A 27,841-nucleotide genomic window follows, 5' to 3' on the forward strand; every position below is an offset into this window, starting at 1 on the left:
ACTACTTCTAGTGGTTTCTCAAGGGATTTTTATTAAAAAGCAAACTTGTCTAACAATGTACTGCAACCAACAGATAAGCTTGTTTCCAAATGGCTGATTAAGCAAAGTAGGCTGCTATTGACTAATTGTTGCAACACAAAAATGAATACATAAAATAGTTTAACATAGCACACAATATTACACAAAAGTGGTTTGTTTTCATTTCAAGTTTATTAAAACTTTGCAGTACAAATTATCCAGGTAGCAGATTATCAAAAGATCATCAACTCAATGAAGTCCACATTTAAAAAAAAAAAGGGGGGAGACAAACATAAAAACCCCAAAACAATGAGAACAACAACAACAACAAAAAAAAAAAAAGAGATATAACAGTTAAGTCTCGAAAACTTAAAATTTGAGATAGGGAGGAAACAGTATACACAGCTCACTCATCCACTTTTGTCTTCATCTGTCCCGGGGCTTGACTCATGATCACACTTCTTAGTTTTGTCATGTACATGGTCATTTTCTTGACCCTTTGATTTTTGGTTTTCTTTTTCCACTGGAGATCTGGTCTTCTCATCATCCTGACTTTTCAATTCATTGTCTTGACTGCTCTGTTTTGGTTTCGACACTACTGGACTTTGATCTCTATCCGCCTTTTTTTCCCTGTTATTACTTGAGCTATTATGATCACGGTTTTTAGAGTACATTCTTTTTTCACCCTCAGAATTTTCTTTTCTGTGTGAACTTTTACTTTCTTGGCCTCTGTATTTTTCTTTGTTTCGGCTTTGACTTTCTTCTCTTTCTGAGCTCCGGGAATCCCTCCTCCTCCTCCTCCTGTCTTTACTTCTCGATCGTCCTGGAGTTCTTCGATCCCGGCTCCGCGATCTTCCTCTCCTCCTATGCTCCTGTTCTCTGTACCTGTGGTACTCCTTGCTTCTGCTGCGATCTCTGTCATGGCTTCTAGAGCGCACTCTTCTGCTCCTGTCCCTGCTTCTGCTTCGCTCCCTCGTTCTACTGTTGTAACTGTGTTTACTTTTAGTTAGGTCACGTTCTCTACTCCTAGACTGTGCACGTCTATCCTTTTCTTTACTTTTGCTATGATCATGCTCATTGCTTTTTGATTCTACCTGTTTAGAATTCTCCTTGCTTCTACTCCTTTCCTGATCTTTCCCTTTAGTAGAATCCAACTGTTTTTCTTTTTCTTTAATAGTCTCATGATCCCTGTCTTTACTTCTTGACCTCATCCTCTTGTCTTCGTGTCTGTTATGCTTTGATTCTCTTTCCTTACTCTTGGATCTCTCTTTGCTCTTACTCCTGCTTTTGGATTTGCCTCTTTTCTTCACTTTGTTTTTATTATATTTATCATCTTTTTCTGAATTTCTTCTGATCTCTCTCTCTTTGCTTTCAGATTTATGGTCTTTAACTTTCTTTTCCTTTTCTATTTTTCTGTTTGGACTCTCAGACATGTGTCTGTGATCCGTTACTTTTTTCTCTTTTACTCTAACTGGGCTCCTCTGATTTTCTTTTACTTCATTTAACTCGCTCCTAAAAAGTAAAGGAAGAAAAGATATTTGGAAATATTAGGAAAAGAACAGCATAATTATAAGCTACAATGCTACTGTGCTTTCTGTACAGTCTACAGAAATAAAAGTGCTCCTGTATTTGTACAGAAAAATAAGTCACTCATCTGAAACAACACTGAATCTTACTTATCCCCTTTGATCCATCTTTCGCCACTTGACACCCTCATTCTCTGAGCTCTCTGCATTTCTTGTCTCCAATGTGGAGGAGTCTCACTTCGTCTGAAACGATCCCTTGATCTGGATCTGGAAGGAGTTCGATAACGCTTAAGAAAATAAAAGGGGGGAAAAAGACCATATAAAAATTTAAACGATACCATAGCTAAGATACATACTTATTTCTAGGTTGAAATAAAACGAATGAGGTTTCTCTGCTTTCTGAAATTGTTAAAATTATGAATGAGGGCCGGGCGGTGGTGGCGCACACCTTTAATCCCAGCACTCGGGAGGCAGAGGCAGGCAGCTCTCTGTGAGTTTGAGGCCACCCTGGTTTACAGATTGAGTTCCAGGACAAGTCAGGACTGTTTCACAGAGAAACCCTGTCTCGAAAAACAAAAAAACAAAACAAAAATGAGGAATGTGTAAGAATGTGTGTTTAGTATACATCAGACTCTACAATCCAATCCTGAGCATAATCAACTGTCTCAGCTTTCAGGCAGAAAACAGGCAGAGAACCCTAAAATCGTCTTACCATAAATTCTAGGTTAGAAACATTACCACACCTTGCTAGGAACAGTCCCGCTCATCTAGGGCTAGAATACCAGGTATAATAACTCCTACAAATTCCCAAGTTCCTATTTGAATGTTACTTTCCAAGGCAAATATCACGAGAAGTAGAATAAACACAAAAGTCCCCTTTTACAAACCAACATTTACTCAGTTCTTTCAATGGCTAACCACATTACCAAAGAAATAACAGTGAGCCAAGATATAGCAGATTTTGACCTCTGGGAACTTATAGAGTAACAGGAACAAATTAGTGGATACATAATCACATACATTAAACTACAACAGAATGATTACAGAAGGAGAAATGGTGCTTAAATAATTGAAGAGAGACCTGACACAGTTATAGGAATGAAGGATTGTGATCATGTAAAATAATAAAACCTGAAAAATGAAGGAATGTTTTTGCTAAGTTACCTAGTATGAAAATGAAACAAAACATGGAAAATTATAAAAAACCCTCTATACTAAAAGTTCTGGGACAGAAACAAACAGCATTATTTTAGAAATGATCACAAGACAGGTGAAGTACGGCTAAAGAGAACAATGCCAAGAGAAAGTAAAACTAGATCATACTGATATAAAGTAAACAAAGGTCGATTTGTGAGGACTCAGTCCGTGGTTGACTAGTTTTTATTTATCCTAAAGTCAATACTACATCAGTAACAGACTTGCCCAATGCTCAAAGTGCTAGAAGAGATTAAACTTAAGGCCTTCCGCATACTAGGCAAATACGCTACCACTGGAACTACACCACAGCCCAGATGTGCACTTTCTGACTAACCTGACCTGATTAAATACACCATATGCCTTTTCCACTTCTGCCTCTTCATGATCATCCAGTACGATCACTCAGAAACCAAAAAACACACTTTTTGATTGAACTACTTTCTCTTTTATTTCCGAGACAGGGTTTCTCTGTAACTTTGGAGCCTGTCCTGGAACTAGCTCTTGTAGACCAGGCTGGCCTTGAACTCACAGAGATCCACCTGCCTCTGCCTCCCGAGTGCTGGGATTAAAGGCGTGCGCCACCACCGCCTGGCTGGCACACGCTTTTAATCCCAGCACACGCTTTTAATCCCAGCACTCGGGAGGCAGAGGCAGGTGGATCTCTCTGAGTTCGAGGCCAGCCTGGTCTACAAGAGCTAGTTCCAGGACAGGCTCTAGAAACTACAGGGAAACCCTGTCTCAAAAAACAAAAACAAAAACAACAACAACAAAAAAAGTGTGTGCCACCATGGCCTGGCTGATTTAACTACTTTCATAGCTTATACTTGTGATGAGTATTTTGTAGTTTTAATTATTTATTTATTTATTATTTATTTATTATGTATACAATATTCTGTCTGTGTGTATGCCTGCAGGCCAGAAGAGGGCACCAGACCTCATTACAGATGGTTGTGAGCCACCATGTGGTTGCCGGGAATTGAACTCAGGACCTTTGGAACAGCAGGCAATGCTCTTAACCACTGAGCCATCTCTCCAGCCCCTGTAGTTTTAATTTCTAAAAGAACTAATATTGGTGAATATAACTCATGAACAGAAGTACTTTAGGATCTGCAATCATTTAAGCTTTAAGTTTAAACTAGTACTGATGAATAAAACAAAAACAAAACAAAACCTACCAAATATAAGTTTGGAAGCCATTTATGTTTGAGACAGCATTACGAGTAAAGTTTTATATAAGCACATGCATACAAGAGTAGTGAGGGAAAGAAATGACAGGTGCTGGCATAAAAAGTTATATAAAATATAAAAGGAAGGAGAATGTCAATGATTTTGGGCTTTTGGGTGAAACAGGCAAACAGGCGGTGGTCCTAGTCACTGTGAACAACAGCCTAAAAGAGACACAAGATCTGAAGAGTAAATGTTTGTGCTGAGATTTCTTGATGGTAAGTCTGAGGTGCTCGTTAGCCAAATAGACCTTTGGTGCCAAGAACAGATGGAACTATGAATTATCTGCCACCCATGAGACTAAAGAGCCTGTCCAAGAAGTATGCATTTTAAAATGAGCTAGAGCCTTGACACTAATTTATAAAGGTCATGCACATGTAGTCTGAATTTAAGATAGATTGAGAGATAGGAAAAGACAAGATTAAAACATTATGGAGAGAATATTAGAAGGTGAGATTAAGTAATAACTGAAAAGATTCAATGGACTTTGTAAATAGAACCAACCAGAAAAGAGGTGCTGTTTTCAACAGACTACAAAAGCTGGGTGGGCGGGGAGACGGAGGACAGGACGGGACTGGGTAAGAAGCAAAGATCTAAGATATAAAGTATAGCCAAACTTCTAAAAAAAGTTGTGAAAGTTATTTAAATCCCAATGGGAAAATTCATAGTTAAAAAAAAAAAAGAATTGCAACGGTCAATTTTTATTTAGTGAGAGATAAGAAAGAAGAAAGGAAGGAAACAAAAATGCAACAATCAATTTTTACTTGAGAGAGAGGGGGGGAGGAAAGAAGGATGGAGGGAGGAGGGAAGACGGAGGAAGGAGAAAGGAAGAAAGAAATGCAACGATTAATTTTTAGTTTTTGGCAAGAATAGACATATGATAGGTAAGAATTATCAAAAAGACCCTTAATGTTCTGATTTCATTTTAATGTTATACATTTCTGAGACAGGGTCTCATGCTGCATCCCAAGTTGGCCTGGAATTCACTATGCAGAGCAGGCTGGCCTCAAACAGACATAGTCGTCCTGCCTTAGTTTTCTAAGGTATAAGCCACCACACCCATTTCAATCCATTTTAAAATATGTCAATTTATAATCTTTTTTCAATTCAGAAGTACCAAGATATAAAAGTTACTGTAAGAAAGAGATATGATTCAAAACATGCATGTCTTCTATAGTTTTAGTAACTTAAATAGTAACTATATTTTTTAAAACATTCAATTTCTTTTCCCTTGTCGTGCTAGAGATCTGAAACTCAGCGCTGTAAACATGTTCTGTAAGCACTCCAGCACTGAGCACTCTAAATTCTAAGAAAGGTAAATGCAGTATTATTTTTGACAAAGAATCACCTACCCTTGGTCCTCTTCCTTTAATTTTCCTGCCAGATCTAGTAACTAAGAATCGTCGCTGGTATGAAGCAGGCTGGGAGTTAGGTGGATTACTAGAAGCAAGCAAAGGGAAACATATTACTTTTATAAAGAGGATATCCTAAAAACATAGCTTTACTGATCTAAATGAATATTTAATTTATAACTGAAAATGCTATCAGATCCCAGTAAGCATTACCAACCTGAATGTTAATGTTCTTGGAAAGAAACAATTATTACTAAAGTGAAACTAATTTGATAGTGCTAAGGAAACTAATATATAATATCCCAGAGGGGTTCCAAAAGAGAGAAATTAAGACTATTTTATTCCAAAATGCTTTAAAATCTCCTATGAGCAGTTGTGCATTAGTAAGATAACTTTGGAGAAATTAAACAATGTAAATTAGGCCGAGACAAGTTGGTCTGAATTGGCCAAATATTACAGTTCTGTAAACTGAACTGATTTTAAATTATATATAGAATCAGCTCATTAATAATATCCATGTAAGTGATACTTGAAAGGTTGAACTTTAGTCATTCAAATAGTTTTTCTTTACTCTTTGTTTCCTTAAAATCACTCAGCACTCGGGAGGCAGAGGCAGGCAGATCTCAAGGCCAGCCTGTTATACAGAGTAAGCTCCAAGACAGCCAGGACGGTTACATAGAGAAACCAAAACAAAAATTCTCTTCCTAACTAGTAAAAAAAAACTCAACGAATCAAAATTATCTCAGCTTCCAAACTTTTATTTTTGTATACTATGAAAAGCATGGCATATTTTTGTACCATACTTGGAATTTTGTTATTTTAAAATTGTCTTACTCATCATGATTAAGAAAGATTTCAATTTCTTTTTAATTTTTACATGTAATTATTTAAATGACTCATAAAAACCAATAGAATTGGTAATAAGATAGATTTATGTAGAAAAATATTCAAAATACTTGAACTTCCCAACGAAAGTATAAAGTCAGTATAAATTACAGTATAAAGTCAGGTTAGAAAAAACAAGCCTTTCCCCTTTAGACAAATTTATAAAACAAAGCTAATTTTTCTTTTTCAGTGTGTTTGTCAATGCATGTGCATGTAAATTCAGTTGCACCCATTTGTGTGGGTAGGTCTGAGGTCAACCTTGGGAGACATTCAACTTGTTTTTTGAAAGAGGGTCTCTAATTGACCAGTAGTTTAGCAAGTATGCTAAGTTGATTGGTAAGCAAAACCCAAGGGTTCATCCACCTTCACCTCCTCACAACTGGCATCACAAGCATGCTTCTGTAACCAGCTTTTTTGTGGAGGTGTCGGTGACGACACTAAGCTTCTCATGCCTATACGACTTGCAGGAGTCAATCTCTCCTTAAGCCAGAAAGGCCCAGGAGAAAACACTCACAACCACTCTCCTTCTGTTTCCTTTTCCTTGTCAAGAGCTTCAGGAAAGTCTTTACTTGTAGAACTTATTTCCTCAAAATCTACCAGAGTCTTTTTTTTAAAATTTATGTATGGATTTGGAAAAAAAAAAAAAAAAAAAAAAAAAAAAAAAAAAAAAAATGAGCTTTGCTAGCATCTTTTTTTCCTAATTAAAAGAGGATTTCATTGGGATAAGGCCACCATTTCAATACTGTCAAAAAAGAAAACTTGTATGATACTGTATAACAATACTATAAAATAGACACATTCACATACCACTCTCGTTCCCTTTCTCTCTCTCTGTTTTTTCTTTCCTTGTCATCAGCTTTAGGAGGGCTTTTTCTCATTAGGAATCTATTTTCTGGTATGGGAGGGATCTCTTCTGGACGGACGGTAGACTGGGGCTGTGCATCAAGATTTTCCGCTTCACTTTCACTAGATGGGCTTAACAGGTAAAATCAAAGTAAGTTACATTTGGCCATTATGAACCTACCTAAAATTTCCAGTTGTTAGCATTTCTCCTTTACAATTACATTTTCAGTTAGTGTGTGTATAAGCATGCATGTCATGGTGCCCACATGGAGTTGAAAACAACCTGCAGGAGTCAGTCCTCCCTTTCACTCTGAGTCCAGAATAAATTCAGGTCAACAGGTTTGGTGGCAAATGCTTTAACATAAGCCATCTCATCAGTCCAGCAGTTCTTTAATATCAAAATATGTATATCTGCCCCTCAAAATAAATAAATAAAAAAATTCTTCCTCATTCCCCAACAAATCAACCAGCAAACTCAACTGAACAAAAACCCATTTGCTATCAAACTCTATCTTTCTAAAAGAAAGATCTAAACTATGGGACCCTGTAGGCAATATATTCTTTTTTTTATATTTATTTATTATATACACAATACTCTCTCTGCATGTATGCCTGAAGGCCAGAAGAGGGCACCAGACCTCATTACAGATGGTTGTGAGCCACCATGTGGTTGCTGGGAATTGAACTCAGGACCTTTGGAAAGCAGGCAATGCTCTTAACCGCTGAGCCATCTCTCCAGCCCCTAGGCAATATATTCTGATAAATTTAAAACACAGGGTAGGGGCTGGTCATGTGGTTCAGTGGTGAACAGCACTGGCTGCTCTTCTAGAGGGCACAGGTTCAATAGGCAGTACCCACATGGCAATTCATAACCATCTGTAACTCTAGTTCCAGGGGATCTGAGCCCCTCTCCTGACATTCATGGGCACAGCATGCAAACACCTACAGACATACAAATAACAAAATTTTTTATATAAAATAATACAGGCTAAAGAAATCAGTCACTTTAGAAATAACAGGTATAATTAAGTTTTAATATAAACACATTTCAAACAAAGCAGAAAATAAAGTAGTGACGGAGTCATCCGCTCTCAATCTATATACACTGCTATTAGGACAGAGATATAAAAAGGACCTGTATATGTACTGCTACAAAGTAAGGGACATAACTGCTGGTTTACTGTAATTCAAAACTAGCTCACAAACCTCTTCAAAATAAAAAATCCAAACCCAGAATGATGTTGTGCATCTGCCACCATTGCTACTTGGGAGGATGGAGTGTAACAGTTTCCTCTGAGATTCAAACATTCCATCCTGTGGGAAGCTCCTTAAGCAGGAAAGTAACCACCAACTCAAAATAGCTTCAGGAAGTCTCTGAAACTGACAAGATTGCCTGGGCCCTCCCTGCATGAGTAAGCAGAGCCTTGCTACAAGGAAGACTCTGAGAAAAGACAAGTTACAAAAGATTCTCAGACCATACCAGCTGCCACAAGCAGCAAAAACTGGCCGAGAGGCCTGATGAGGTTAGATCAACTGAGGCACCTGGAAAGGACGCTCTCCATTACTGAGCTGCCTGCAGGCTGTGCAGTGTGCTTCACATCCCCAGCTTTGGGAACTGTCACCTACGCTGGGGTGGGTTTTGGGGATATGGCTGTCTCTAGGTAATTTCTGCTTAAGTAACCGCAACACCACTCACTAGTTCACCAAGTTGGTCTGCTGTGGGCTCCCTATGTGGGGTGTGCAGGTGTTCGTGTTGCATCTCCCCAGGAAAGTTCTTTCACACAACAGTGGAGAGGAGAAGGTAGAGGACTATGAATTTGAGGCCAGACTAAAATAAAAAATAAAAGCCCTGTAACAAAAAAAACAAAAGCTTCATTCCACTGGGAGAACATAAAATTAACTGAGAGCTATTGCTGCATGATCTCATGACACTGGTATAAAACCTATTTTCATGCTCTTATATAAAATAACCTAAAAATCTTTATAGACAATATTAGCATTGTAAAGACCTCTTCTTGCTTTTCTTTCGCTTCTTCTTTTCCTTCTTATGTTTTCGGGAGTTTTTCCTATGTTTCTTTTTTCTTTTTCGGGATTTTTCTTCAGAAGCGCTTTCAGAATCTGAAGACTCCGAGGAGGACTGAGCATCACTTGAGCTATCTGAATCACTGGATGACGACGACGACGACGACTTATGCCTTTTCTTTTCTTCTTTCTTAACTTTAAAAACAAGAATATTCCACTGAGTAACTTTTAGGCAAACTTACTAAAAAAAGTTTTCTACAGATTTTTATTAAGGCCAATATTAGGTTATTCTGTTCATCCAGTCTTCTCAACTCAGTCAGGACTCAGTGTTAGAATCCAGATTTTCAGATTCATGAGCCAAAATTCTATTAAGCCAAAGTATTTCTGAAAATAAACAAGCTCCAAAGTCAAAACCAAGCTAATTTTAAGAAACATCTGAATAGAAAATGTTTCGGCAGAGTAACGCCCAAGACCCCAGTTTCTAATGTTATCGTTTTCCACTTCCGTTTGGAGACTGGAGGTACCAGAAAAACACCACTGTGTCAGCATAGGAAGGGGCGTTTCACTGGCACTAGGCTTTTAGAAACATCCATGACTGAAAATTCCTCAAATAAATAGAAACACAACTTCAAATGAAGCACAATCTTATAATCAGAAATAATTTATCAATAAAAAAAATATGTTTTAAAAGTCTCTACAAAAAAGTCTCAAGTTGAAATTTTAATTTAATTAGGGAATCTTTTTTTTTTTTTGAGACACTACATAGTCCTGGAACTCACTATGTAGACCAGGCTGGCCTCAATCACAGAAATCTACCCACTTCTACCTCTGTACTGGGATTAAAGGTGTGTGCCATTACACCTGGCTAGAATGGATAAGGAAAACGTGGTACATTTACACAATGGAGTACTACACAGCAGAAAAAAAATGACATCTTGAATTCTGCAGAAAAATGGATGAAGCTAGAAAACATTATTTTGAGTGAGGTAACCCAGACACAGAAAGACAAGTATCACATGTACTCACTCATAAGTGGTTTTTAAACATAAAACAAAGAAAACCAGACCACAAATTATAATCCCAGAGAATTTAAGACAACAATGAGGACACTAAGAGAGATATACATAGATCTAATCTACATGTAGTAGAAAAAACCAAGATCTCCTGAATAAATTGGGAGCATGGGGACCTTGGGATAGGGTTGAAGGGGGAAGGGGAGAGGCAGGAGGGGAGCAGAGAGAAATGTAGAGCTCAATAAATATCAATTTTAAAAAAGTTAAAAAAAAAAAAAAGAAAGAAAACCACATGAGAAAAAAAGGCAGAACGAGGATAGGAAGATAACAAATTTTAGGCCAATCTGACTGCAGAGTGAGTCCTCATCTCAAAAAACAGAGCAAAACATGGCCAAAGGGAAATACCAACACTCAAACTTTCATTGGTGATATATCAAAAAAGAAAACCAAAGTGGTGATTTTTACTTAGACTAAATTGTTAAGAAATAAAAAATAAGTACTAACACTGAAAAATACCAGGAGTTTGCTCATGAAAATACCAGGAGTTTTTGCTCATGAAATTATCAGAAGTAGTATAGCTTATACTTTTTGTATGTGCCTATAAAGGTATTCAGTCAAGTAAGGTTCACTTAGTATGCAGACAAGATTACGCATAAGCAAAATTTCCTAAAACATCACGTGCACTAGAACAAATGCACATTTTTAAAACAAGCATTCTAGCAGATGTGACCTATATTAGAATGTAAAACAGAGGTTGAACAGGGCGTGTTGATGCTTATCCTTAAACCCATCACCTGTGTGTGTAAATCTCTGTGAATTACAGGCCAGCCAGGGCTACACAGAGAGATCTAACCTCAACCCCACACACACCCAAAGAGGTTGAAGAAAGTAGTAGAGAGGGGCTGGAGAGATGGCTCAGTGGTTAAGAGCACTGCCTGCTCTTCCAAAAGGTCCTGAGTTCAATTCCCGGCAACCACATGGTGGCTCACAACCATCTGTAATGAGGTCTGCTGCCCTCTTCTGGCCTGCAGAATATTGTATACATGACAAATAAAAAAAAAAGAAAGTAGTAGAGAATAATTATCTGCAGAGCACATACAAAATGATAAACATTGTGCAAAATTCTTTCCAAGTATAATGTACTTACTGTATACTGTGGTTATGGTACCTTGTATACGGCTTCTGAGGAATCATAACTGAAGTTGTGCTGACATAGACACATATGTGCAGGAACACACGCACACAAATTAGAAAAAAGTAACAGCACAAAATATAACTAATCCCACAAAACCTTCATGCTTTATATACACTTCATTAAAAATTTTATGCCGAAGATTTAGAATCTTTCTGCTTATTTGAACAAGAATTCCTTAAAAATGGACCTGCTCTTACCTTTAGACTTCGGGATCAGCTCCCCACAGCTGAGTATCCGCACCTCAGCAAACGGTTTGCTAGCAGCGTCTGTCTTCTGGTTTTCAATCTCTCTGACAACTTCTTGACCAGAGATTACTTGCCCAAAAACAACATGATGCCTAGAGTGGTAAGTAAAGATGTCTAAATAAAAACTTCTTACTTTAATAGCAACAAAGTTGTTGTGAAATATTAAAATTTGTAAAATATTAAAAAAAAACTTTACCCATCTAAATGAGGAGTTGGTTTCGTTGTTCTTTCGGAAGTCATCAGATATAAGAATAAAAAACAGAGAGACAAAGTTAGCATCTCTAAAAAGAAAAACTGCATGGAAACAAGAAATTGTGTAGAACCTCATGAGTGCAAAGGATTTTCCACACAATTAAAAAAAACACTTGTTTTGAATATAAAAGCGGTGACTACTTATTATTAACCTGCATGTAGTTAACATTTGGTATTATTTTCTTCCACCCACATTTCTTAAATATAACTGGGTTTCTTAAATATTCCTGGTTTATTTATGATGTTCTACTGTTATTACCAAAATTTACCAGATCATTCTACTAGCTTGCGGGTTTAACAACAGTGCTTTTCACCCTAACATTTAAACAGTTAAAGGGGAGGGTATTAGAGGAATTAAGATGAACAGTCACTGTTTGTGGCCCTGAAATGTATCTGTTGAACTGGTATAGAAGCAGTCCACTTAAGTCTTAACTGCCAATATTTAACTGTGGATTCTTTTGCATGAAAACCCGAGTTCCAGACCTCTTGGAGTACCTAAAAATCCAACAGAGTAAGTGACTAGTGCTCAGTGTTCCTGCTTAGAGTCCATGTGCAAACAAGTTTACTTATGGAACTTGCCTTCACCAGGCAATCTGTGATATAAAGAAAAATTCTGTGTTGAAGAAAAGTAGCGTTAAAACAGGTCAGGTCCAAATAAGAACATAATGGTACATGTACTGGGGGAAGCTAAGATGGAGGATAAATTGAACCCAGAAGTTCAAAGAGCCTTGAGCATGAGATTCTTTCAAACCAAACTCACCTAAAACTAAAGCATTTTTTGTTCAATAAAATTTTTGTAAGCACTGACCTCAGCTCCTTTTTATTCCCAAAGTCAATCTTAAAATGATGTATTTAGAAGCCTGGTATGTGGTTATGTACCAAAGACGTGGCACAAAATCTCTCACAACTACAGAAAGTCCTTGGTGTACAGCATGAGTTTGATCCCTAGCACCCATACAAAAAGCTGGGTATAGCTGGGTGGTAGTGACGCACACCTGGGGGGCAGAGAGAGGCTGAATTCTGTGAGTTTGAGGCCAGGCTGGTCTACAGAGCGAGTTCCAGGACAGCAGGGCTACACAGAGAAACCCTGTCTTAAAAAACAAAACAAAACAAAAAACCCCAAAACAACAAAACAAAACAAATGAAAGCCAGGTACAGTGGTAGATGGTGCCCAAGAGACCCAAGTTTGTCCTCTGACAGGAGAAATGCCGTTAAGCCACCTCTCCTACTTTCTTGGCAAGCTCTACCATCTGAGATCTTTAGCAACTGGTTCTACTATCCCCCTTAGTAATGCTTTGTTTCACCTCTCTTACAATCTTTCTCTTATAAGGGCAACGGGGAAGGTTAGAAGGGATATTTTAATACTCACATGAAGAACTGTGAGCCATTTGTATCCTTCCCTCTGTTGGCCATTGATAAGAGAAATTCTTTGTTGTGTTTAACAGCAAAGCTTTCATCTACAGAAAAGAAAAATGTTCAGTTATGTTAGAAGCATAAGCTCCAAAACACTTTAGAGGCTGGCGAGATGGCTCAGTGGTTAAGAGGTTTGTTGTACAAACATGAGGACCCAACTTCAGATCTCAGGACCCAACCATGTAGAAAACCAAACTGACTATCGAACACCTATAACCTCAGTGCTGTTGAGGCAGTAATAGAACTGCTGGGCTTGCTGGCTGGTAGTTTAGCTAAGTGACAGACCCTGTCTAAAGGAATAAGGCAGAATGACAGCACCTGATGTCTTCCTCTATTCTGTATACATGTGCAAATGTTCCTATTTGTTACACTTGTACACATACATCACACTCAAAAAAATTCATTTCTCAGGGCTGGAGAGATGGTTCAGTGGTTAAGAGCATTGCCTGCTCTTCCAAAGGTCCTGAGTTCAATTCCCAGCAACCACATGGTGGCTCACAACCATCTGTAATTAGGTCTGGTGCCCTTTTCTGGCCTGCAGGAATACACACAGACAGAATATTGTATACATAATAAATAAATATTTTTAAAAAATTCATTTTTCACTCCTGTTCACAATAGAAATGTTCCTGTTTATTTGATACAAGGTCTTGTTATTTAAGCCAATTTGGTCTCCAAATCCTTCCTCAGCCTCCCCAGTGCTGGTATTACAACCATTGCTACCATGCCTGGCTGGAAGTGTTCATTACTGTCAAACACAACACAAACAACAAAGGTTACGAAGGAAGAAAGAACCAATTATGAACCTAAGCTTTTCCTCTATATATTTTTAGATTTAATACTAATTTTCCCTCCCTGGCATAAAGGACTGAACTCAGTGTCCCATGCATGCTAATCAAGCACACTATCACTGAGTCTAAAGTACTTAAAATTTCTATGCCTTGCTTGCCTATCATGCACAAGGCCTGGGATTTGATCCCAGCACTGTACTAAAAATAAACAGCAATACAGTAAGAGAGTCCAGATAGGAGTCCTTTACAGTTTATCCATTTCATTGTGAGCATGGATAAACATCAGTCTAGACTCATTAACTTCAACTTCACCACAGTATTATTTACTTCAATGGAAGGAATTTGTCTTCCAATCCCTGATTAGAGAATGCAAAAACGTAAGCGAAATTAGAGACAATATGGTCTCCCGAATGAATACCAAAAGTGAAACATAAAACCATTAAGTTATTTCTATTTATGTGCCTTTAGTCATATGAAAACTCAAGCTCCAGACCTACTGTAACTTATAATGAGTGAAAAATACTAAAAACAATTTAGTGCTCTTCCAGAGGACCCAGGTTCAATTCCCAGCACCCATATGGCAGCTCACAACTGCCTGTTACAGGGGATCTGACAACTTCACACCAAATCACATAAAATAAAAGTTAAATAAAAGAAAAAAATTTAGATGTAAAAATTTTACCTTCAAAGAATCCTCCATAAATAGATTCTCCTCCTCTTCCATTCCCTAGAAATGAAAAGAAAAATCACTCTTAGATCTCAGGATAGTAAATTCAGTCAAATACTTCTCATCAATTCTGAATCAACAACACTCAAAGGACTACAACAAATTATAAGACATCAATATAATGTCAATAACAAGATTGGAAACTGCCTTTCTCCTATGATACTACCGTAAGAATGTGACAAGTTGCCAGGCTGTGGTGGTAACACCTTCAGTAAGTTCCAGGACCCCTACAGAGAAACCCTGCTCCCCCCCACAAAAAAAAGTCAGGTGGTGGTAGCACACGCCTTTAATTCCAGCACTCAGGAGGCAGAGGCAGGAGGATCTCTGTGAATTCAGAGGCCAGTCTGGTCTACAAGAGCTAGTATCCAGGGCAAGCTCCAAAGCCACAGAGAAACCCTGTCTCAAAAACTGAGGGGAAAAAGGGGGACTGCTGAAGAGAGAGCTCCAGTGGTTAAGAGCACTGGGTTCAATCCCCAGCACCCACATGGCAGTTTATAACTGCCTTTTTAACACCAGTTCCAGGGGATCTGACACCCTCACAAAGACATGCAGGAAAAAAACAATGTACATAAATAAAAATTTAAAAAAAATAGTATGTTCTTTAAAACAAACCAAAACTGATAAGCCTATTAAGAGTCATGGGCAAAGACCAGGGAGATGGCTCAGGGTAAAGGTGCCTACCATCAATCTGACAGTCAGAGTTCAGTCTGTGGAACCCACATGGTAGAAGGAGAAACTTTACCCTGCAAACTGTTTTCTAATCCACACACCATAGCACACCAGCACCCACAATAAATAAATGTTAAAAAAAAAAAAAAAAAAAACCTATGGGGAAAAGATCTGTCAAGTGAGTATACAAGTCTCTTAATAAAATGACACTTTTTCAAAGTGACCTTAAAAATAATATTGTTTTTCCAGGTGATGGTGGTGCACACCAGGACACAGGAGGCAGAGGCAGGCAGATCTTCATGAGTTCAAGGCCAGTCTGGTCTACAGAGCTAGTTCCAGGACAGGCTCCAAAGCTACAGAGAAACATAAATAAAATTAAAAAAAAAAAAAAAAAAAAACAAACAAAAAACTAGAGAGAGTACTTCAAGCTGTGTAAAAGTTAAATCCATGACAGATTTAGAGACTATAATGTTTGTTTTGTGTTCAGAAGCAAACCAGTGAAATTAATTCATGCACAGATAAAACTGGTCCCGAGGCACAGCTGAACGGCACCTAACTAGTACGGACAAGGCCCTGGGCTTATTCCCTAGCACTGGAGTAAAAGGTGAAATTCCCTTCTCTTTCATCTTTTCTGTATTTCTGTGAGTATTCCTACGTACTTCACCAAAGACTTCAATGGAGTAAGAAGAAAAACAAACTAAAACTTCCATATGGAGCTGAAAAAATTGGCTTGGCAGTTAAAAGCATACTGTTTTCACAGAATCCCTGAGTTCGGTTCCCGGCTCCCATGTCAGGCACCTTACAGCAGTCTATAACGCCTTTGGTCACTTGCACTCAGGTGCACATGCCACCTGTACAAACACAGTTAAAAACTAGTAAAGAAGTCATAAAAATAAAGATCCTTTATGGGCTGCAAAACTGCTTAGTGGGTAAAGGGCACTCACACTTCCAAGTACGACAACCTGAGTTCGATCCTTAGAACCCATATAGTGGAGAGAACTGACTCTTAATATAAATTGTTTCCTGATTTCCATGTCCTGTTCAACATGCACAACAAAAAAACACCCAAAACCTTTATGTTAACCAAAACATAAACATGTCTTTTCTTCTGTGGGACTCAAAGTCTCACCTTCACTGAAGTCACCACCCTGAACCATGAAATCCTTGACAACTCTGTGGAAGAGACAGCTCTTGTAATGTAATGGCTTCTGAGTTGATTTCCCTGTCCCCTTTTCACCTGGAGAAAGAAACATTCATAGGTCAACGAGAAGAAAAGACTGAAGTACTACAAAAGCTTATATTTTTCTGGAGAACACAGAAATCAATCACAAATAAATCCTATTACAGCTAATATTTATTTTTAATTGGTTAGTTAACTTGGATTTTTGAACCCAGGTCTCAGTATATAACTCAAGCTGGCATTACACTCACAACACTCATCTCAGCTTCCCAAGGGCTGGGTCTACAGGAGCACAAATCACACCTTGCATATGGCCTAGACTGGCCTTGAATTCATGCTCTTGATTCAGCCTGGGTTCTGGCATTTTATGTATTCGTCCACATGCAGGTCTCACAGCTAATATTTCTAGGAATTATTAGGGCAATTGAAAATGAGAACAAACCTGTACAAAGACAACGAAAATTCTCACACGTTTTGGGACATACATCAGAAAATAATTCAAAGACAACTCTTCCAGCTGAAAGAGAAGGTAATTGGTTTAAATTTCTTGATTACAATTTTAAAGACTAGTATGAAAATGTTAATTAAAAACATTAATATTCTTACCAGGTTGATTATTAATGGCAATGTCAAAAAAACATCGAGGACGCTGGACCTTTATTCCCATGGTTCCAACACTTCAGTCTGTAAGTGTATATGATAGTTTCAGGCAAGCAGACTAAAATAGCAAAGATTTTCCATTAATATATAAAAGTCAATTCTACTGCACATAAGTTACAAATGTTATCTGAATTTATTTTCCATTTGTTTCCATTGAGTAACTCATGACTTTTAGAGATTAGACTGTACTTTGAGGAAAATAAAAAAGACTTTAAAAGATTAAGGCATAGTAATTACTGGACAGGAGTCATGCTAATCTCTATTATTCCAATTTTAGTAAATGTGCTCCTGAAGAGAGTCATTATAATATAATAAATTTCTTTTTTTGGTTTTTCAAGACAGTTTCTCTGTAGCTTTGGAGCCTGTCCTGGAACTCTGTAGACCAAACTGGTCTCAAACTCACAGATATCCATCTGCCTTTGCCTCATGAGTGCTGGGATTAAAGGCGTGTGTCACTACCACTAGCCATCATTATAATAAATCTCTATTTTACCAACCAAAGCAAGAGTGACACCCCATAGAGAAAACTGTATTAAGTATGTATAACTCGTGAACAGAATATGAACATTGCCTTTAGGTTGGGGGAAGCAAACAATAAAAAACAAAACCCACCAAGGACAATTGAGTCAATCCTTTTGCTCCTAGGAAACAAAAAATGAGAGCTCTAATTAAAATGTGAGATATTAAGGAAAAATATTCAAATTTCCCAACAAAACCAAAATAAATCCTCTACGACGAAAAGGAAGGTTTTTGTTTCTGAGGCAAAATCTTACTCTGTAGCTCTGGCTAACTTGGTACTCACTATGTAGTTCAGGCTGGCCTCAAATTTGAGGCAATCCACCTGCCTCAGTCTCCCCAGTGCTGGGATGACAGGTATGCACCACTACACCTGATCTGGAAGGGTAGTATTTCAATGATACTAATATATGGTAGATAAAATTCTGACCAAAAGCACATTAAATTTTACATGAGGCAACTTGTGGTCAAGAGGAACAAACAGCCTATGACAGGTACATACTAATGTGTGAGATACCATGTAGAAGCTTTACCTACATAGCAGGTACATTTTACTTGACATTCTTCTTGTAAACCATTGATGTTAAGGACTTAAAATGTCCAAATATATATAATATTTGGTGGGGAATGACACAGTAAGGTGAAGAGCAGATAAAACAAAGCCAGCAAGTACTGAATAACAGCCAAGCACACAGACCACAAAACGACCATTTCATCTGCTCAAAAAAGACTAAAACACATTTGCTTTTATTTAAATTATCACAACTAGATTTCTAAGGTGCCTCAGCAAACAATCTATTACAATTCATAGTAAGCAGAACCCTGAAAGATCTGTATTCTTCACTATGATTTTCTTCTTTTTTTTTTTTTTTTTTTTTTTTTTTTTTTTTTTTTTTTGGTGCTAGGTACATGCAACCCAGGGCCTCACACATAGTACTTGTATTCTACCACTGAGTTATACCTCTGCATACCTTGGCTGAAATTTTTAATTGAGACAATAGTAGATTCACATCTATTACAGAAAATAACTGAAGGATGGGCATGCATGGTGACACAAGCCTTTAGTCCAAACACTGGGGGACTAAAGTCAGGATAACATAGTGATAGTCTTTTTACTATCCTATAATTCCAGAACTCAGGAGGAAAAGACACGTGGATCTCTGTGAGTTTAGGGCTAGCATAGTCTACATGGTTTTGCAAGACACCCAAAGCTACATAATGAGACCATTTCTCAAAATAAGACAAAAACACTTAATGAACAATGGTGACACAAAAGATGGCTTATATCCTATGTCTCTAAAGTTATTAAATGGAGTTGAGAGATGGTACAGTGGTTAAGAGCACTTAGTTACTTTTCAAGAGAACCAACATTTGAATTCCAGAATTCATATGGTGGCTCACGACCACCTGTTAACTCCAGTTCAAGGGGACCTAATGCCCTCTGTGACCTCTACGGACACTGCACACACATGGTGAACACACATATTTGCAGGCAAAACACCCACACATATAAAATAATGTTTAAAATAAATAAAATTACTAAGACGCTATTACTAATCATCACTAAAGACTTAACAATTGCTAGACATAAATAGGATATGTTTCCTCTATATTTATGACTCTCAAATATTAATTAATAACACCTACAGTCTGAAACAGTAAGACAAATATTTAATCAATATCTCATTTATTCGAGAAAAAGATGACTAAGATAGAAATTTTAAATTAAATTAGAAATTAAAGAAAAGTTGAGTCTATAAAAATTTCAAAAATTGGTTATTCATTCCTATGCTCCCGGCATTCCAGAGGGTCTTCCGTCTAAACAAATAGCAAGATCCATTTCAGGAGGGAACAACTGTCACCAGTTGTCTCAGAATATGATCAAATCTTTTGTGAATATATATTTGCCACAAATTTGCTTAGCCTAAATGAATTATAGCTAATATCATAAACCCAGATTTGAATTTTTCTGAAAAATAATTATCACACCTGGCACAGTGTCCCATTTTTGTACAGCAGTCAGCATATACTGTTCCCATTAGATGGAATGGATGTTCTAGTTTCACCTTGTTTCCATTATTGCTTATGAACTGTAACCATTTATCATCTACTTGATGTTATAAACTCACTTCGCCTACCTGACTTCCACAGAAACTTGAGTAACACTGAATTTACTTATTTATTTTCTAATTAGAGATTTTTTTTTTTCTTAAGGCAGGGTCTCCCAATGAAGCTCAGGCTAAACTTCAACTTTCAATCCTCCTGCTTCCACCTCCTGAGTACTGTGATTACAAGAGTGCACCATGAGACCTGGCATGGAAATACTTTTAAAATAAAAAAAAAGTCAGTAAGCTCACACACACACAAAACCTAGTTATACAAATACAAGCAAAATCCTAACTATAACTGCTACCATTTGTTTTACACTTTACTTTCCATGCAAATGATTAAAATATTAGTGTTTATTAATCATTTTGCATGTCACCAATAAATATTTATAAAACAAAATGCTAAACTTCCTCAAATATATTTCAGAAAAATCAGTGAGTGATCACAAATTCATTTTGCAGTTTCATATGCAAACAGATTCCCATATTCACCCTAATGGGTCTTTAAGCTGAAAGTATATAGACAACCAATTATTAACCAGTATTTTAATTAGGTAATAAGTAATGTAGTGAGTCAGCATTACATTGAGTCACACTCTTTAAAGGATCAGACAGTGGATTTTCTAAAATGATTAGTATGTCAACCAAGTCTTTCTTTGCACCTTCTCATTCTTCTGGTTATGTGTTCCTTAAGATTCAATTTGGCGGGGCTGGAGAGATGGCTCAGTAGCTAAGAGCACCAGCTGCTCTTCCAGAAGACCTGGGTTCAATCCCCAGCACCCACAAGGCAGCTGACAACTGTCTGTAACTCTAGTTCCAGGGGATCTGGCATCCTCACACAAACATATGCAAGCAAAATACCAATGCACATTAAAAAAAAAAGATTCAGTTCAGCCACAGTACGCTGGAAACTCACTCTACAAGTTGAATTGAATGGTCCTTCCTCGGTGAAAATTATAAACTCATCTATAAATTCCACTAAATCAAAATTTTCTTTTTTTTGGACTGGTTTCACAAATTTTTTTTCTTAAAAATTTTGAGACACAATCTCCCATAGTTGTCAAAGATGGCCTGGAATACACTCTTTGGCCTATGCAAGCCACAAACTTAGAATCCTCCTGACTCAGTTTTTCAAGTACTTGAAATTATAGGCTTGTGCTACAAGTCCCTGCTAAAACTTTGTCTTCTAAACAAAGCACAATGCCTGGGCCAGGAACTTCATCATCAAATAAATGTTAGTTAATGCAAATATACCTGAAAGCACTTGTGTTCTGTTGTTAGCTTTTACTTTTTGTTTTCATTTTTAAAAATAATTTATTTAATTTTATGTGCATTATTGTGAGGGTATCAGATTCCCTGGAGCTGAGTTACAGACAGGTATGAGCCATGTGGGTGCTAGGAATGCTTGAACCCGGGTCCTCTGGAAAGACAGCCAGTGCTCTTAACCACTGAGCCATCTCTCCAGCCTTTTGTTTTTATTTTTTATTTTATTTTTTATTTTTTGGTTTTTTGAGACAGGGTTTCCCTGTAGTTTCTAGGGCCTGTCCTGGAACTAGCTCTTGTAGACCAGGCTGGCCTCGAACTCAGAGATCTGCCTGCCTCTGCCTCCCGAGTGCTGGGATTAAAGGCGTGCGCCATTGTTTTTATTTTTTAAAGATCGTTTTATGTAACCTGGGCTGGCATCTAATTTACTATGTAGCTTGAGAATGACTTTCAACTCTTGATCCTCCTGCCTCCACCTCTTAACTGCTGGAGGGACAAGTGTGTACCAAAACACCCAGACAGAGGTTGTGTTTTCTATAGCCTGCACTGCTTTCTCCTTATACGTGCGCTTCTCACAAGAGGTACCGCTATTACTGACTCCCCAGGGTCCACCAGTAATAGCGCTATCCGTCTGCTCCCTGCACCTTCTATCGGGATGTCTCTGTTAACGTGCTTTGTTGTTGTTTTACCATTTCTTTCCTTTTTCATTTCTTCAGCTCAAACCTGATAATAAGAAAAATAATATGTTTTTTATCAGATAGGCTTATTTTTTTAAATTTATTATTTGTTGTTGTTTTGAGACAGGGTCTCTTTATGCAACTCTGACTATCCTGGAACTTGAGTTGACCCACATGCCTCTGTTGGGATTAAAGGTGTGCAACAGCACACCTGCATCTGCTATGTTTGTTGACAAGTAACAACTTTCTTATAGGACTCAGGTAAGTTAAATTAATTAAAACTATTTCAGATCTTTAAGACGGTGTCTCTTATATATGCACTTTTTAAAAATTATGGCACTTTAGAAACCAAAAAGAAAAACAACACACTATTTCATTTACAATGACAATATAATTGTGGAAGTGCAACCACTCTGTTACCACGTTCTGTAAGCCCTTAATGGCATACAACATTGCATTTACAAGCAGTACACTTAAAACTACTATCTCCTTTTTTTTTTGACATTCTAAAAGAAAAATATGTTAAATGTGGTGGGTGGGATACATGAAAATGAAATGTCATTCATAGAAAAATTCCGGATATCAATGTAATGACCTAGAAATTTTTAATGTTTTTAAAGTAAAATTTAAAATAACTTAAATAACTCACTAAAATAACTCACTAAAAATAACTGAACAACTTTTTAACTGTAGCACCTTTAAAGAACTTTATCTTGTTTAATCTATAGTGTATAAATTATGGTATTTGTGAAAAATATGTACAGGGACTTCTTGTGGGATAATAGTCTTGTACACTGCAAAGATTTGTCACTCATATTGGTTTAATAAAACGTTGATTGTCCAGTAGCCAGGCAGGGAGTACGGGCAGGGCAACCAGACTAAGAATTCTGGGAAGAGGAAAGACAGAGACACAGACACAACACAGATGCAGAGGACACAAGAAGAAAATGTTTTACTGAGAAAAGGTACCAAGCCACATGACTAAACATAGACAAGCATTATGGGTGAATTTAAGTCATAAGAGTTAGCTAGTAATAAGCCTGAGCAATAGGATTAATATAAGCCTCTGTGTGTTTACTTGGGACTGAACGGCTGCAGGACCGGGTGGAACAGAAACTTCTGTCTATAGGGACTAGTGAGTTGACTCAGCCATTACGGGCACTTGTTGCTCTTACAGGAGGACTAGGTTCAATTCGCAGCACCCACATGGTGGTTGATCCAGGGGATCTGGAGTGCCAGGTAACCTGATATACTCTTCTGGGGCACACATATATACATGCAGGCAAAACACTCAAAGCACATAAAAATTCTAAAAAAGAAAATTATGTGCATATAAACATAAAGCCAATACTGTAACTGCTGATTAGTGCCACGTTGTAAACGAGTTTTCAGAAACATTAACATCTAGTAATGAGTACCATTATTTTGTGTTTTCCACATTGATTTGACATTTTTACTGCATTTATTTGTTTAGTAGGGGGAGGGCACATGCCACACACGTGTGTAGATCAGAGGACAACTTAAGGGAATTGGTTTTTCTCCTTCTACTATGTAGGTCCCAGGGATAGAACTCAGGTCCTTAGATTTGGAGGTTTTTACCTGCTGAACCATTTTCAGTCTTCTAAATTACTTCTAGGATTACTTCCAAGGAGGATTAAGTTTTGAATACAAAGAGAAGGGAACCTTTGGTACAGTTTTGATATTTTTTAAAAATTTAACTAATTTTTTTGAGAATCCTATACGTAAGTATTGTATTTAAAAGTTTCTATCTCTCCCTTTCCATGTCCTCCCAAAATTTCTCTCAAACCATAACTTCTGTATTATTGTTTGTACACACATACACACACCTCACTGAGTACGTTCAGCGTCGCTCATACGTGCATATGTTTCAGGACTATTTGGGGCTCATCTCTGAGGACAACTTACTCTCCCTCTCTCAGCAGTCATCAATTGTTAGTAATTCTTCATCTAGGGTTAGTCTTCTGAAATTTCCCATCCACACTGGCATGTCAGTTGGTGCTGCTACTATGCAGGTCTTAGTTAGACAGTAATACTGGAGATTTCTTGTTGTTTCTTGCATTAATCTTTCCTATCAGGTCTAGAAGACACTATCTTAAATTAAATATTAATTGTCCTCCAAAGACCAAATGTTAAAGGTTTAGTTGCCAGTCTTTAGGATTACTGGGAGATGGTGGATCTTTTAGGAGATTGGGACTAACAAAATAAAGTTGGGTAACTGGAAGGGAGTCCCTGAAAGTAGTATTGGGACAGCCCCTTCACCCTCTGTTTCCTGGACTCCAAGAGGAAGACATTTTGCTCTACTGTGTATTCCCCCACCATGTAATGCCTTGTCACAAGCCCAAAAACAATCGGTCAGCCATGGACTGAAACCTCCACAACTGGGTAAAAATATATCTCTTTCTTAAAAAGGATACCTGCAAGGGAATTAATCTATCATCATATTGGCTTCTTTAGCTCCCTCTTAAAGTATTTACATGGATCAAATAATAAATGAAAATTAACTCAAAACATTTGCATACACTTATGAATGTATGCAAGGCTGATGAATTAAGTAAAACAAGTCAACAACTTGTCAGAAAAGACATCTATGTTCTTCCAAATAGTACTGCTCTCTTTAATGTCTTTGTTATACTCAAACCACTGGCAGTTGAAACACAACACTTAAACAGGCATCTAGAAACTGGGGGCTTAGTGTGTGGCCAGTGATCCTGCACTTGCCTCACTGATGGTTATTGGATCCGTACACACAAACACAAGGACAAGGGCTAGGAATACAGCTCAGTGTGGCAGAGTACGTGCCAACAATGCCACCAATCCAAAACAAAGCACGAAATTTTCCCTATCAGTAAAACACAAAGTTCCAATTAAAGTAGCTTTCTCTGAATATTTAAGTACAAAATACTGCCTGCAAATCTCAAGGTACAAATTTTGGCTTATAGGAAGAAAAGCAGTTTTTGCAGAAGCCACATTCACCCCAACCCAACAAGGGAGCAAGTGCGACAATCCAATCAATTCAAATAAGCATTAAAGCAACTGGTAAGCCATTAAACAGGAACGTAAACTCTTGCAGAAATAATTACAACCCACGTATTAAAATTAAAGAGTGGGGTCCCTCAGTCCCTAAGAAAATGATTTGTTTGTCTGAGGTAAGAGTCTCATCAAGTTGTTCAGGCTGGCCTTGAATGATGACCCCTTTCATCTTGAGGGTGGAATTATGGGCATTTTGACGCTCTATCTCAGAAGTTAAACTTTTTAAGTTTTTTTTTTAAGAGAAAAAAAAAAACTATAGAAGCAGCAGCCATTCTAAGTATCTGTGCAATTTCTGGATTTGATGGCAGTCTTTTAAAACTTGTAAGACGTTTACTCTTCCAGTAACTCTTACAAAAGGGCAATTACTCGTCAGCATTCTTTACACAATGCGGGTGACACAAACGCAAGCATGTATTTTATCCTTTCCTATTTTAGCTTCTAAAAGTTAATATGGAACTTCCGTAGTTCCAAAACATTCTATTATTTTTTTAAACACAAGGGTGACCAACACAAACAAAAAGACCCTCGCAGTGCACCGAATGCGCTCGTGCTAAGAGGGGAAAGCAAGCGGGGTGCGCAAGGTCGTGCTTGTCAGGTTCCCCAAAACGATCAGACACGGCCGGTGGCTAACGTTGCCTCTCTTCGACATCAGAGTGAAAAACAGCAGGACGTTTCTCCGAAAGGCGAAGCGGCTCAGAAACCATCTTCTAAACGGAACGCTCCTCCCCAAAGGCCCGGCCGCTGCCAGCTGCTCGGGAACGTGGGAAAACTTCTAGAGAGCCCAGGTTAAGAGCCCGCGCTTGAGTTTTAGGAAAATCCTTAACATCAGGGGCCTGTGTCACTTAGGCACGCACGACCGCCGCTGTCCCTACCGGAGGAGAAGGTCGGAGGACGGCAGCTCGCTGTCGATTTTATTCCCGGGGACTCTGGCTCTGCTCCCGTCCCTCCCTAACCCTAACCTGACAGGCCCTCGCGCGGCGCCTCCCCGTCCCCCACGCAGATGTCCCACCTACCGTAGCGCAGCAGCGCTCAGTCTCCCGGTGGGGAAGCAGCATCCAAAACGCACCTAGCTCCCGGGAGCCGAGGCCGCCGTCGCTGCCGCCATATTACAGCCTGTGCGGCAAAATGCGTCAGGGAGGAGGTGTGCGCCGGGCGGGGAGGGCGGGGGCTGGAGAGGAAGAGCGCTTTCTTGCGTCCCCGGGGCTCGACTGCCAGTCGTCCCGGGCGCCACGGGACCGCAGGCCGCGCCGCTGTCCCCGGGGCCACCCCTCGGCGCCCCAACAGCCCGGAGTCCTCGGCGGAAAGACGGTTACCTCGGCCCGGCCGCCCGCCCGCCCGCCCGCCGCGGCTCCGCCCCTCGCCCTGGGCCCTTCCCGCTCTCGTACCCGGGGACCGCCGCGAGTGACGCCACGCCGACGGACGCCTTCACGCCTCTCACCCGCACCGCCACCGACGTCTCGTTTCCCGGCCCGGCCCCCGTAAAGCGCTTCAAATCTACCGCCGTCAGGAAAGGCGCTAAAGCCCACTAACCGCCTCCCTCCCCCACGGCCCAGTCCAGGCGTGGAGGGAAAGCGTCGCGCCGGAAGTGCGTCAGGGGTGGGTTGAAGGCGTCTCCCGGCGTTCCCTGCCTTACGTCACCATCTTCTCCTTGAGAGTGTAGGCTCTTTCTGCCTTTTTAAATACATCATCCCTGACAGGTAGCATAAGGTTCTCTGCGAGTTGATTGGGTAAGTGTGTCTCCGTCAGACTGTCACAGCGCTCTCGAAATGAAGCACTTCACTTTATAAACCTTGGCATGCGCTGTCAGGTTATTTAGAAAGACGGTCTGCCTTCCAGGAGCTTCCGATTTTCACTTTCAGCAAGTGCTCAAAAGCCAGTAACAAAAAAGAGCTACTTTCGGGGCGTGGTAGCGCACACCTTTAATCCCAGCTCTCGGGGAATTGTATTTTCTGAGACAGTGTCTTACCATATAGCCTTGGCTGGCCTGGACCTCTATGTAGATCATCTGACTTCAAACTCACAGAGCTTCGCATGTCTCCGCCTCTGATCCCAGATTCTGGGATTATAGATGTGCGCCATATCGCCTGGTTTTTTTTTTTTTTTTTTTTTTTTTTTTTTTTTTTGTATATATGTGTTTTTGCCTGTCTGTATGCACCGTGTGTGTAGCTGTCTGCAGAGAAGTCAGAAGAGGGTTTCAAATAACCCTTGAAATGGAATGAAAAGTGGTTATGAGCTACCCAATATGGTGCTCCTTCAAGATCCGCAAGTGTTCTTAATGACTAAACCATCTAGCCAGCCCTTGACCATTTGATTTAGTTCTCGATGATGGAATTAAGAATCAAAGTGGCATACTGGTTCAGGCCTTAAAACATTACCTCTTGCTGGGCAGTGGTGGCGCACGCCTTTAATCCCAGCACTCGAGAGGCAGGCGGATCTCTGCGAGTTCGAGGCCAGCCTGGTCTACAAGCGCTAGTTCCAGGACAGGCTCTAAAACTACAGCGAAATCCTGTCTCAAAAAATAAAACAAACACTTTACCTCTTATTTTCATCTACCATCTGTAATCCAGTGCATCATATTCTAATCATCCAACGACATGGACCTGGCAGATGTTAGAATAACATGATAGAAAGAATTCAGATTCCTGACTAATTAAAAGACTTGCCTTTCAACAGACCCATTCACCTAAAATCTTACTTTGTAACAGAAATATATCCTTAGTACATATACCATAGTACTAGGACAAAAAGGAAGAAAGAAATTCCAGTGGAAAAAGTTAAGTCTAGGAAGCTGGGAGATGGTAGTACATGCCTTTAATTCCAGCATTTGGGAGGCAGAGGCCAACTGGGTCTACAGAGTGAGTTCTAGGATTGCCAGGCTGTTACACAGAGAAACCCTGTCTTGAAAAAAACAAACAAAAAAAAGATGTGTCCTCTACTAGATTGAGAGCAAGAACATGTCAGGATTCCAGAAGCTATATCCTTTCCTACTAATTCTGTCACCTCACCCCATTGTG

The 27,841-nt window shown here is 39.0% G+C and overlaps 1 protein-coding gene across 9 annotated transcripts; it reads right to left on the bottom strand.

Moving 5' to 3' along the window:
* Positions 1-191: 191 nt before the first annotated feature.
* Ppig (peptidylprolyl isomerase G) lies at positions 192-26,406 on the bottom strand. 9 transcript variants are annotated; one of them, XM_038336252.1, is made up of 15 exons: positions 26,213-26,406; positions 25,841-25,940; positions 17,825-17,853; positions 17,159-17,270; positions 16,995-17,069; positions 16,502-16,609; positions 14,659-14,703; positions 13,142-13,229; positions 11,717-11,746; positions 11,473-11,612; positions 9,055-9,262; positions 7,010-7,177; positions 5,318-5,405; positions 1,695-1,831; positions 192-1,530 (listed from the first exon to the last, which is right to left on the bottom strand). In XM_038336252.1, exons 4-15 carry the CDS (start codon positions 17,217-17,219, stop codon positions 429-431), a joined length of 2,250 nt encoding a protein of 749 aa, XP_038192180.1. In that variant the 5' UTR covers positions 17,220-17,270; positions 17,825-17,853; positions 25,841-25,940; positions 26,213-26,406; the 3' UTR covers positions 192-428. The 9 variants fall into 9 exon arrangements, with proteins under 9 accessions (XP_038192180.1, XP_038192187.1, XP_038192181.1 ...); XM_038336259.1 differs by lacking the exon at positions 25,841-25,940 and having other exon boundaries at positions 17,159-17,236; XM_038336253.1 differs by lacking the exon at positions 25,841-25,940.
* Between the last annotated feature and the right edge of the window lie 1,435 nt (positions 26,407-27,841).

This window comes from Arvicola amphibius, chromosome 7 (assembly GCF_903992535.2).
Source record: "Arvicola amphibius chromosome 7, mArvAmp1.2, whole genome shotgun sequence".
NCBI lineage: Eukaryota > Metazoa > Chordata > Mammalia > Rodentia > Cricetidae > Arvicola > Arvicola amphibius.